Source organism: Hyla sarda, chromosome 1 (assembly GCF_029499605.1).
Source record: "Hyla sarda isolate aHylSar1 chromosome 1, aHylSar1.hap1, whole genome shotgun sequence".
Lineage (NCBI taxonomy): Eukaryota > Metazoa > Chordata > Amphibia > Anura > Hylidae > Hyla > Hyla sarda.
In genome coordinates this window covers 11,811,587-11,823,974 of record NC_079189.1, presented here as the reverse complement: position 1 = coordinate 11,823,974, position 12,388 = coordinate 11,811,587, and the positions used below count along the sequence as shown (strand labels likewise).

Here is a 12,388-nt window from a genome sequence, read left to right as displayed (position 1 = left end):
CAGCGAGGGATTGGCGTGGACCGTGCTGGTGGACCGGTTCTAAGAGGCTACTGGTGTTCACCAGAGCCCGCCGCAAAGCGGGATGGTCTTGCTGCGGCAGTAGCAACCAGGTCGTATCCACTAGCAACGGCTCAACCTCGCTGACTGCTGAGAAGGCGTGGGACAGAAGGACTAGGCAGAGGCAAGGTCAGACGTAGCAGAAGGTCGGGGCAGGCGGCAAGATTCGTAGTCAAGGTGGATAGCAAGGGTTCAGGAAACACAGGCTTTGGACACACTAAACGCTTTCACTGGCACAAGGCAACAAGATCCGGCAAGGGAGTGCAGGGGCAGTGATCAGATATAGCCAGGGAGCAGGTGGAAGCCAATTAAGCTAATTGGGCCAGGCACCAATCATTGGTGCACTGGCCCTTTAAGTCTCAGAGAGCTGGCGCGCGCGCGCCCTAGAGAGCGGAGCCGCGCGCGCCAGCACATGACAGGAGGGACCCGGGACGGGTAAGTGACCTGGGATGCGATTCGCAAGCGGGCGCGTCCCGCTGTGCGAATCGCATCCCCGACGGCCATGTCAGTGCAGCGCTCCCGGTCAGCGGGACCGACCGGGGCGCTGCAGGGAGAGAGACGCCGTGAGCGCTCCGGGGAGGAGCGGGGACCCGGAGCGCTAGGCGTAACAGAGACAGTATTATAGTAGTTATATTCTTGTATATAGGAGCAGTATCATAGTAGTTATATTCTTGTACATAGGAGCAGTATTATAGTAGTTATATTCTTGTATATAGGAGCAGTATTATAGTAGTTATATTCTTGTATATAGGAGCAGTATTATAGTAGTTATATTCTTGTATATAGGAGCAGTATCATAGTAGTTATATTCTTGTACATAGGAGCAGTATTATAGTAGTTATATTCTTGTATATAGGAGCAGTATTATAGTAGTTATATTCTTGTATATAGGAGCAGTATTATAGTAGTTATATTCTTGTATATAGGGGGCAGTATTATAGTAGTTATATTCTTGTATATAGGAACAGTATTATAGTAGTTATATTCTTGTATATAGGAGCAGTATTATAGTAGTAATATTCTTGTATATGGGGCAGTATTATAGTAGTTATATTCTTGTATATAGGAGCAGTATTATAGTAGTTATATTCTTGTATATAGGAGCAGTATTATAGTAGTTATATTCTTGTACATAGGAGCAGTATTATAGTAGTTATATTCTTGTATATAGGAGCAATATTATAGTAGTTATATTCTTGTATATAGGAGGCAGTATTATAGTAGTTATATTCTTGTATATAGGAGCAGTATTATAGTAGATATATTCTTGTTTATAGGAGCAGTATTATAGTAGTTATATTCTTGTATATAGGAGCAGTATTATAGTAGTTATATTCTTGTATATAGGAGGCAGTATTATAGTAGTTATATTCTTGTATATAGGAGGCAGTATTATAGTAGTTATATTCTTGTATATAGGAGGCAGCATTATAGTAGTTATATTCTTGTATATAGGAGCAGTATTATAGTAGTTATATTCTTGTATATAGGATCAGTATTATAGTAGGTATATTCTTGTATATAGGAGGCAGTATTATAGTAGTTATATTCTTGTATATAGGAGCAGTATTATAGTAGTTATATTCTTGTATATAGGAGGCAGTATTATAGTAGTTATATTCTTGTATATAGGAGGCAGTATTATAGTAGTTATATTCTTGTATATAGGAGGCAGCATTATAGTAGTTATATTCTTGTATATAGGAGCAGTATTATAGTAGTTATATTCTTGTATATAGGATCAGTATTATAGTAGGTATATTCTTGTATATAGGAGGCAGTATTATAGTAGTTATATTCTTGTATATAGGAGCAGTATTATAGTAGTTATATTCTTGTATATAGGAGGCAGTATTATAGTAGTTATATTCTTGTATATAGGAGGCAGTATTAAAGTAGTTATTGATATTTTTTTACCCACTTTTGTACTAGATATTTGTCCCTCCTCACACTCTATTGTGCAGCAGGAATAGACATATTGGTAAAAAATGAAGATGTACCTGATGCTTTGTATAGTTCCTTTAGGGTTCCCTCTAGCTGCTCTATCTGATGGACAGTGAGATCCACTGTTCCTCCTCCGCAGTCGGCCACAATATACCGATCGCCTACAATTGAATGTCAGATATGAAAACATGAGGAGAGAGGAGGATCATTGTACAGTGCTTCATAGACTTTATACTGTTTGCTCAATATCAAATAGGCAAAAAACCATATTGCTCAGTAAGTTCCAGCTCCTATGTGGGAGATCAAAAGTTAGAAATCAGCTTTAATTCGGGATATTTGGAGTTCTAAACCAGACGATTGCTTTAAGGTTCTCTAGAAGTGTCAAATATACTGTATAATGTTTTACAGGCTAATATTAGCCCGGCCGCTCCTGCCAGGGACCCAAATAGCCATGGACCTCTCACTGATCGCCTTATGTAGTAGATTTAAAGGGGTACTCCGGTGAAAACCTTTTTTTCTTCTTTTAAATCAACTGGTGGCAGAAAGTTAAACATATTTGTAAATTACTTCTATTAAAAAATCTTAATCCTTCCTGTACTTATTAGCTGCTGAATACTACAGAGGAAATTCTTTTCTTTATGGAATGCTCTCTGATGACATCATGAGCACAGTTCTCTCTGCTGATGTTATTATAATAACACTTTATTTATTGTTGTCCTTAGTGGGATTTGAACCCAAGTCCCCAGCATTGCAAGGCAGCAGTGCTAACCACTGAGCCACCATGCTGCCCTTAGCATGTATCTGCCATACAACTGCCATACAACTGCCATACATCTGCCATACATCTGCTATGCATGGTTGCTAAAATGGACAGAGATGTCAGCAGCGAGCACTGTGCTGGTGATGTCATCAGTGTTCCAAAAAGAAAGGAATTTCCTCTGTAGCATTCAGCAGCTAATAAGTACTGGAAGGATTAAGATTTTTTAATAGAAGTAATTTACAAATATGTTTAACTTTCTTCCACCAGTTGATTTAAAAAAAAAAGGTTTTCACAGGAGTACCCCTTTAATAGTGCTCAGAGCCGGGCACCACACACTGCACGCTGTGAAGGGTAGACTTTATGTTTGTCACCAATGAAGAGTAACAGGAAACATGGAGGAAACTGTCATCCAGTTCACCCACAATACACTGGATTATAGTGTGGGTGAACAGTAGTTCATGGAGGGGTCACTTACTAACATACCTACCTTAGGTTCGGAGTAATGTTCCACCGAAGATCCTCTTCTATCTTCACTGAATTTCGCGCTGGAGGCGGACCCTGTTGGCTGTATTTGCATATTTATTGGTACTGGTCTCCACATCCTAGTGGTGGTCACGTGAGCGCATGCGCCGGCTTAGTGCTCACGTGACCGGCACTAGAACGTAGAGACCAGTGGCGATGAATATGCAAATAAAGGGCCCGCCTCCAGCGCGCAATTCAGTGAAGATAGAAGAGGATCTTCGGTGGAACATTACTCCAGACCTAAGGTATGTTAAAGGGGTATTCCAGGAAAAAACTTTTTTTTTTATATATCAACTGGCTCCAGTAAGTTAAACAGATTTGTAAATTACTTCTATTAAAAAATCTTAATCCTTTCAGTACTTATGAGCTTCTGAAGTTTAGGTTGTTCTTTTCTGTCTAAGTGCTCTCAGATGACACTTGTCTCGGGAACCACCCAGTTTAGAAGAGGTTTGCTATGGGAATTTGTTTCTAAACTGGGCGTTTCCCGAGACCGGTGTCATCAGAGAGCACTTAGACAGAAAAGAACAACCTTAACTTCAGAAGCTCATAAGTACTTAAAGGATTAAGATTTTTTAATAGAAGTAATTTACAAATCTGTTTAACTAACTGGAGCCAGTTGATATATTTAAAAAAGTTTTTTCCTGGATAACCCCTTTAAGGACCCTTCAACAGACTCCTGTTCACTTTAAGCCAGTTTATTGGGTTTAGTGTGCGTGAACAGGATAACAGTTTTCCTTTAACCCTTTGTTGTGTTAAATAAAACACATCGGGTGGACATACCCGACATACGATAATTTCAACATGCGATGGCCTCTCAGAGGCAGCATCAACATACGATGTTTTTTTATGTCGGGGCCATCGCATAAACGGCTATCCAGCAGCGCAGACTGCTTCAGCTGCCACCGGATAGCCGTTTACGGTGCCCCGTGTGCTCCGCTGACGATCACTTACCTGTCCTCAGGGCTCCGGCGCGTCCTCTTCGGGATCCTCTGCATCGTCGGCGCTCTCCATCGTCATCATCACGTCGCTGCGCACGCCGTCCCGTCATCCAATAGGAGCGGCGTGCGTAGCGACGTGATGGCGGTGACGGAGAGCGAGGATGCCGGGGAAGCAGAGGCCTTGCCGGAGCGTCGGGGACACCACGGGGACACGGAGACAGCGATGGAAGGTGACATCCAGGGCAGCGGTGACGAGCGGTGACGGTCCGGAGCGGCGGGGACAGGTGAGTACTACTTCCTTTAACAGTGGTCTTCAACCTGCGGACCTCCAGATGTTGCAAAACTACAACACCCAGCATGCCCGGACAGCCAACGGCTGTCCGGGCATGCTGGGTGTTGTAGTTTTGCAACATCTGGAGGTCTGCAGGTTGTAGACCACTGTCCTATACTTTACATTGCACGGCTCCCTCAACATACGATGGTTTCAACAAACGATGGTTCATTTGGAACGGATTACCATCGTATGTTGAGGGACCACTGTATATATATATGTATATATATATATATATATATATATATATATATATAGCTACAGTAGCAGGGGATAAGGGGATATGAACCCTGCTGGCCCCCGGAAAGTTTAAAACGTCTCGGTGTACGTGTCTGTTTTACTATCCCACTGGAGTAATTGAATAGAATCACCTCTACTACATTCACCTCTCTGCTGCTCTAAGTGGCTGATAACAGAAAGTAATAGAACGTATTCAGTTGTATAATCCATTCACCTCTACTATGGTCACCTCTCCCTAGTTTATAATGGCTGATAACAGAGAGTAATAGAATACATTCATATCTATTACAGTCACCTCTCCTCAGTCTATAATGGCTGATAACAGGGAACAGACTTAGTGTTAAAGGGGTTACTTTTTTTAAAATATATATATCAACTGGCTCCAGAAAGTTAAACAGATTTGTAAATTACTTCTATTAAAAAATCTTAACTTCACAAGCTCATAAGTACTGAAAGGATTAAGGTTGTTCTTTTCTGTCTAAGTGCTCTCTGATGACACGTGTCTCGTGAAGCGCCCAGTTTAGAAGCAAATCCCCATAGCAAACCTCTTCTAAACTGGGCGGTTCCCAAGACACGTGTCATCAGAGAGCACTTAGACAGAAAAGAACAACCTTAACTTCAGAAGCTCATAAGTACTGAAAGGATTAAGATTTTTTTTAAATAGAAGTAATTTACAAATCTGTTTAACTTTCTGGAGCCAGTTGATATATATATATATATATATATATATATATATATATATATATATAAGAAAAAAGTTTTTTCCTGGAATAACCCTTTAACCCTTGTGCCCTTCCAGTCTTCTGCAGACAAGAGCATGCAGAGAACTTTGTGTGATGCATTCTAGAAAGTGCCCACCAGATGGCACTAGATGCCATCTATTAATCCATAGGCCAGGATTTAAGGAAATCTCTGCATTATAGGGGTACTCCGGTGAAAACCTTTTTTCTTTTAAATCAACTGGTGGCAGAAAGTTAAACATATTTGTAAATTACTTCTATTAAAAAAATGTTAATCCTTCCTGTACTTATTAGTTGCTGAATATTACAGAGGAAATTCTTTTCTTTTTGGAATGCTCTCTGATGACATCACAACCACAGTTCTCTCTGCTGACATAATTATAATGCTTTATTTATTGTTGTCCTTAGTGGGATTTGAACCCAAGTCCCCAGCACTGCAAGGCAGCAGTACTAACCACTGAGCTACCATGCTGCCCTTAGCATACATCTGCTATGCATGGTTGCTAAAATGGACAGAGATGTCAGCAGGGAGCACTGTGCTCGTGATGTCATCAGTGTTCAAAAAAGAAAGGAATTTCCTCTGTAGCATTCAGCAGCTAATAAGTACTGGAAGGATTAAGATTTTTTTAATAGAAGTAATTTACAAATATGTTTAACTTTCTGCCACCAGTTGATTTAAAAGAAAAAAGGTTTTCACTGGAGTACCCCTTTAACAGAAACTTTGAAGGCAAAAATCACTATAAAAAGCAGAAATTTCTCCAGCAAGTGTCCTGTGATGTCATCTAGATATACCCGGAGATGGCATCAGAGGAGGGGTGCATGCTGGGACCTTACTGGTACCAGTGATGTATCTAATCTTTACCAATCTCTGTTGCCAAGAAGACAGCAGTAGATTGAATGACTTAAAGGAGTACTCCGGTGAAAACCTTTTTTCTTTTAAATCAACTGGTGCCAGAAAGTTAAACATATTTGTAAATTACTTCTATTAAAAAATCTTAATTTTTCCAGTACTTATTAGCTGCTGAATGCTACAGAGGAAGTTCCTTTCTTTTTGGAACACTGATGACATCACGAGCACAGTGCTCTCTGCTGACATCTCTGTCCATTTTAGCAACCGTGCACAGCAGATGTATGCTAAGGGCAGCATGGTGGCTCAGTGGTTAGCATTGCTGCCTTGCAGTGCTGGCGCCTTGGGTTCAAATCCCACTAAGGACAACAAAAAATAAAGTGTTATTATTTTTATAATGACGTCAGCAAAGAGAACTGTGCTCGTGATGTCATCAGAAAGAATTCCAAAAAGAAAAGAATTTCCTCTGTAGTATACAGCAGCTAATAAGTACAGGAAGGATTAAGGTTTTTTAATAGAAGTAATTTACAAATCTGTTTAACTTTCTGGCACCAGTTGATTGAAAAGTAAAAAGGTTTTCACCGGAGTACCCCTTTAATAGTTTGAAGCCCAAAACAATGAGGAGGAGCATCATCCAATGAGGCTCCATTACTTTCCAGGGACTGACCTGCATGCATCTCTGACCACAGCTCCCCCATCCCCGTCTCCACCAGGAACGTGCGGCTGTGCCGGGATCTCCGCAGCTGCTCTCTCGCTGAATGAAGGGAAGATACAGGTTATATGTGGTTCATGCGCGAGATCATTTGTCTTATAGAAACGTCCGGGCATGCTGGGTGTTGTAGTTTTGCAACATCTGGAGGTCCGCAGGTTGAAGACCACTGGTATTGGAGGTTATACTCACCTGTCCCCGCCGCTCCGGACCGTCACCGCTGCCCTGAATGTCGCCCTCCATCGCTGTCGCCGCGTCCCCGGGGTGTCCCCGATGTCCGGTAAGGCCTCTGCTTCCCCGGCATCCTCGCTCTCCATCGTCGTCATCACGTCGCTGCGCATGCCGTTCCGTCATCCAATAGGAGCGGCGTGCGAAGCGATGTGATGGCGGCGACGGAGAGCGAGGATGCCGGGGAAGCAGAGGCCTTACCGGACATCGGGGACACCCCGGGGACGCGGCGACAGCGATGGAGGGCGACATCCAGGGCAGCGGTGACGGTCCGGAGCGGCGGGGACAGGTGAGTATAACCTCCAATACCAGTGGTCTTCAACCTGCAGACCTCCAGATGTTGCAAAACTACAACACCCAGCATGCCCGGACAGCCAACGGCTGTCCGGGCATGCTGGGTGTTGTAGTTTTGCAACATCTGGAGGTCCACAGGTTGTAGACCACTGTCCCATAATTTACATTGCACGGATCCCTCAACATACGATGGTTTCAACAAACGATGGTCCATTTGGAACGGATTACCATCATATGTTGAGGGACCACTGTAATGTTCATTGTTTCTGCGGACGCCCAAACCGGAATATCCACGCCAGATGTTTCTGCCGTGAAAATTCTGCCATGTGCACAGTGCAGCAGAATCACATTGAAATCAATAAGACCGCTGCAGCAGAATTTTTGAGTAGAATTAAAAAAAAAAAAAAAAAACGGATTCCTCAAAACCGGACTAAACGGTATCAAAACGTGTGTACAAAGTTTTATCTGTATACGGTTTGAAAAATGATGCGGGGTTGCATCCGTTTTCTTTAAAGAAAAAAAACCATATACGTTTTGAACTTTTCAACTCCATTATGAATAAAGTTTCACAAAGTCACAAAAACAGTGCAAAGTCAAAAAACCGTATGGTGAAAACTGGATGGAACCGTACATACGTACAGGTCTGTACGGTTTCCATTGACTCCCATGTTAAAAAAAAAAAACGTATACGCTTTAATACGGTTTTTCACTAGGACCAAAAACCATGGTAGGCCACGACTTTCTGTCCAGAAAAAAAAAATGCTAAAAAAACGTATGGTTTGAAAAACGGAGACAACCGTATACATTATGGTGCATACGGTTTTGAATGGAAAGTCTATGGCCATGGTTTGTTGTATGGTTGCCTACGTTTTTTTTTTTTTTTTTTTTTTTTTAAAGACCGTATCCAAAAACTGTATAGAAAAATCGTGGTGTGAACCCACCCTTATGTTGAGTGTAACAAATTAAAGAGGTACTCAGGTGAAACCCTTTTTTCTTTTAAATCAACTGGTGGCAGAAAGTTACACATATTTGTAAATTACTTCTATAAAAAAATCTTAATCCTTCCTGTACTTATTAGCTGCTGAATACTACAGAGGAAATTCTTTTCTTTTTGGAATGCTCTCTGATGACATCACGAGCACATTGCTCTCTGCTGACGTAATTATAATAATAATAACACTTTATTTATTGTTGTCCTTAGTGGGATTTGAACCCAAGTCCCCAGCACTGCAAGGCAGCAGTACTAACCACTGAACCACCATGCTGCACTTAGCATACATCTGCTATGCACGGTTGCTAAAATGGACAGAGATGTGAGCAGAGAGCACTGTGCTCGTGATGTCATCAGTGTTCCGAAAAGAAAGGAATTTCCTCTGTAGCATTCAGCAGCTAATAAGTACTGGAAGGATTAAGATTTTTTAATAGAAGTAATTTACAAATATGTTTAACTTTCTGCCACCAGTTGATTTAAAAGAAAAAAGGTTTTCACCGGAGTACCCCTTTAAAGGAGTTATCCAGGAAAAAAACTTTTTTTTTTATATATCAACTGGCTCCAGAAAGTTAAACAGATTTGTAAATGACTTCTATTAAAAAAATCTTAATCCTTTCAGTACTTATGAGCTTCTGAAGTTAAGGTTGTTCTTTTCTTTCTAAGTGCTCTCTGATGACACCTGTCTCAGTAACCGCCCAGTTTAGAAGCAAATCCCCATAGCAAACCTCTTCTGAACTGGGCGTTTCCCGAGACACGTGTCATCAGAGGGCACTTAGACAGAAAAAAACAATCTGAACTTCAGAAGCTCATAAGTACTGAAAGGATTAAGATTTTTTAATAGAAGTCATTTACAAATCTGTTTAAATTTATATAAAAAGTTTTTTCCTGGATAACCCCTTTAAATGGCTGAGGGATAAACTCTATAATCTGTAAATGATCATCTGCCGGCGGATTATCCATTGATCTATGAATTAGACTGAATCATTGTGTAAGGAAAACCTACTACACCAATTCTTAAACTTTGTCACAATGTATCAGCAGCAACAACACGAAGACACAAATCTCCCTTTTTTTCTTGGAATCCGGACTGATATCTCTACCTACACTGATACACTGTAACAAACTTCAGACTGTGAAGGATATAGAATGTGGACACTTGATGGAGCAATGATGAAACGCTGAGAAAAGATGATTGCTCGGGCCGCCGGGCTGATGGTGATTCTTCAAGAAAGGACAATAGTGAAGACTAACAGGAAGGAAGCCGTCGTGGATCCTCGGTGAAAACTTGGGATCACATTCTACAGCTGGCACTTGGCATGGACACTTGGCATGGACACATGGCATCACGAACTATAATCACAGCTACTGGGACGTTTTAGGCTCGGTGAAGTTTTTACCTTGCCTGAAGCTGGAGTCAATGGACCGACACCGCTCAGTGGGGAAACCATTGAAGAAAGTGGCGCTGCTGAGGTCAATGAGCTGGTGAAGACGAAGTTTCCTGCAGTAGATGGAGGCTGCTTCTGGCTCCAAAGCAATGAGGAGCTGCTCCGGGTATTCTGGAGAGACCAGACCGGCCTAGAAGGTCACAAGATGAAAGAGTACACTTTATAGTAACTATATTTTAGTACATAGGAGCAGTATTATAGTAGTTATATTCTTGTATATAGGAGCAGTATTATAGTAGTTATATTCTTGTATATAGGAGACAGTATTATAGTAGTTATATTCTTGTATATAGAGCAGTATTATAGTAGTTATATTCTTATATATAGGAGCAGTATTATAGTAGTTATATTCTTGTATATAAGAGCAGTATTATAGTAGTTATATTCTTGTATATAGGAGCAGTATTATAGTAGCTATATTCTTGTATATAGGAGCAGTATTATAGTAGTTATATTCTCGTATATAGGAGCAGTATTATAGTAGGTATATTCTTGTATATAGGAGGCAGTATTATAGTAGGTATATTCTTGTATATAGGAGCAGTATTATAGTAGTTATATTCTTGTATATAGGAGGCAGTATTATAGTAGTTATATTCTTGTATATAGGAGGCAGTATTATAGTAGATATATTATTGTATATAGGAGCAGTATTATAGTAGTTATATTCTTGTATATAGGGGCAGTATTATAGTAGTTATATTCTTGTATATAGGAGGCAGTATTATAGTAGTTATATTCTTGTATATAGGAGGCAGTATTATAGTAGATATATTCTTGTATATAGGAGCAGTATTAGAGTAGTTATATTCTTGTATATAGGGGCAGTATTATAGTAGTTATATTCTTGTATATAGGGGCAGTATTATAGTAGGTATATTCTTGTATATAGGAGCAGTATTATAGTACTTATATTCTTGTATATAGGAGGCAGTATTATAGTAGTTATATTCTTGTACATAAGAGCAGTATTATAGTAGTTATATTCTTGTATATAGGAGGCAGTATTATAGTAGTTATATTCTTGTATACAGGAGCAGTATTATAGTAGTTATATTCTTGTATATAGGAGGCAGTATTATAGTAGTTATATTCTTGTATATAGGAGGCAGTATTATAGTAGTTATATTCTTGTATATAGGAGCAGTATTATAGTAGTTATATTCTTGTATATAGGAGCAGTACTATAGTTGTTGTATTCTTGTATATAGGAGCAGTGTTATAGTAGTTGTATTCTTGTATATAGGAGCAGTATTATAGTAGTTATATTCTTGTATATAGGAGGCAGTATTATAGTAGTTATATTCTTGTATATAGGAGCAGTATTATAGTAGTTATATTCTTGTATATAGGAGCAGTATTATAGTTGTTGTATTCTTGTATATAGGAGCAGTGTTATAGTAGTTGTATTCTTGTATATAGGAGCAGTATTATAGTAGTTATATTCTTGTATATAGGAGGCAGTATTATAGTAGTTATATTCTTGTATATAGGAGCAGTATTATAGTAGTTATATTCTTGTATATAGGAGGCAGTATTATAGTAGTTATATTCTTGTATATATGAGCAGTATTATAGTAGTTATACTCTTGTATATAGGAGCAGTATTATAGTTGTTGTATTCTTGTATATAGGAGCAGTATTATAGTAGTTATATTCTTGTGTATGGGAGCAGTATTATAGTTGTTGTATTCTTGTATATAGGGCCAGTATATAGTATTTGCATTCTGGTATATAGGGCCAGTATATAGTAGTTGTATTCTGGTATATAGGGCCAGTATATAGTAGTTGCATTCTGGTATATAGGGCCAGTATTCTTGTAGGTATTACGTCTTACCAAGTATGCTGCTTCTCTCATGAATTGCTTTGCTGGCTGCTTCCATATGGCGGGTACAGTTATCACCCAGCGGATGCTTTCATTCTCATCAAGAGATGGACATTGTTCCTTGAGTTCCTTTTCAGAAGAACAGAAAAAAATATAAAATAAAAATGAGTGCCACCATCTACACTTGTCCTAGATCATATGACGTGACCTAAACCTCTTAATCCTCATTACTCTGTATCCATTCCCAGTTCCCTTTTTGCTAGGTGTGACTTACATGTACTGCATGTTCCTTGAAGAACCTCAGGGCGTGTGCAAACACCTCCAGTGCTTGAACCTTCTTCCCATTCAAGGCTTCCAGTTCTGTTTTCATTGTGAGATCCTAGAAGACACAATATCATAACTATAGTGACAGACATAACGTTCTTATATTAGTTATGACTCTGGGAGGAATACAATTTCATCTACACTTTTGGCTTCCTGTCCATGTTAAACGGGTACTCCGGCGCTAAGACATCTT

The 12,388-nt window shown here is 39.8% G+C and overlaps 1 protein-coding gene across 5 annotated transcripts in view; it reads right to left on the bottom strand.

Moving 5' to 3' along the window:
- Positions 1–12,388, bottom strand: part of HSPA12B (heat shock protein family A (Hsp70) member 12B) — a 78,682-nt gene that overhangs the window by 18,096 nt on the left and 48,198 nt on the right. For 4 of the 5 annotated variants that reach the window (XM_056551774.1, XM_056551795.1, XM_056551832.1 and 1 more), the window contains 5 exons: positions 12,146–12,250; positions 11,884–12,000; positions 9,999–10,176; positions 7,047–7,133; positions 2,058–2,162 (listed from right to left, as the gene is read on the bottom strand). In XM_056551774.1, coding sequence (XP_056407749.1) covers positions 2,058–2,162; positions 7,047–7,133; positions 9,999–10,176; positions 11,884–12,000; positions 12,146–12,250 — 592 coding nt within the window. The remainder of the gene's footprint in view (positions 1–2,057; positions 2,163–7,046; positions 7,134–9,998; positions 10,177–11,883; positions 12,001–12,145; positions 12,251–12,388) is intronic. The other variant, XM_056551837.1, reaches the window with a different exon arrangement.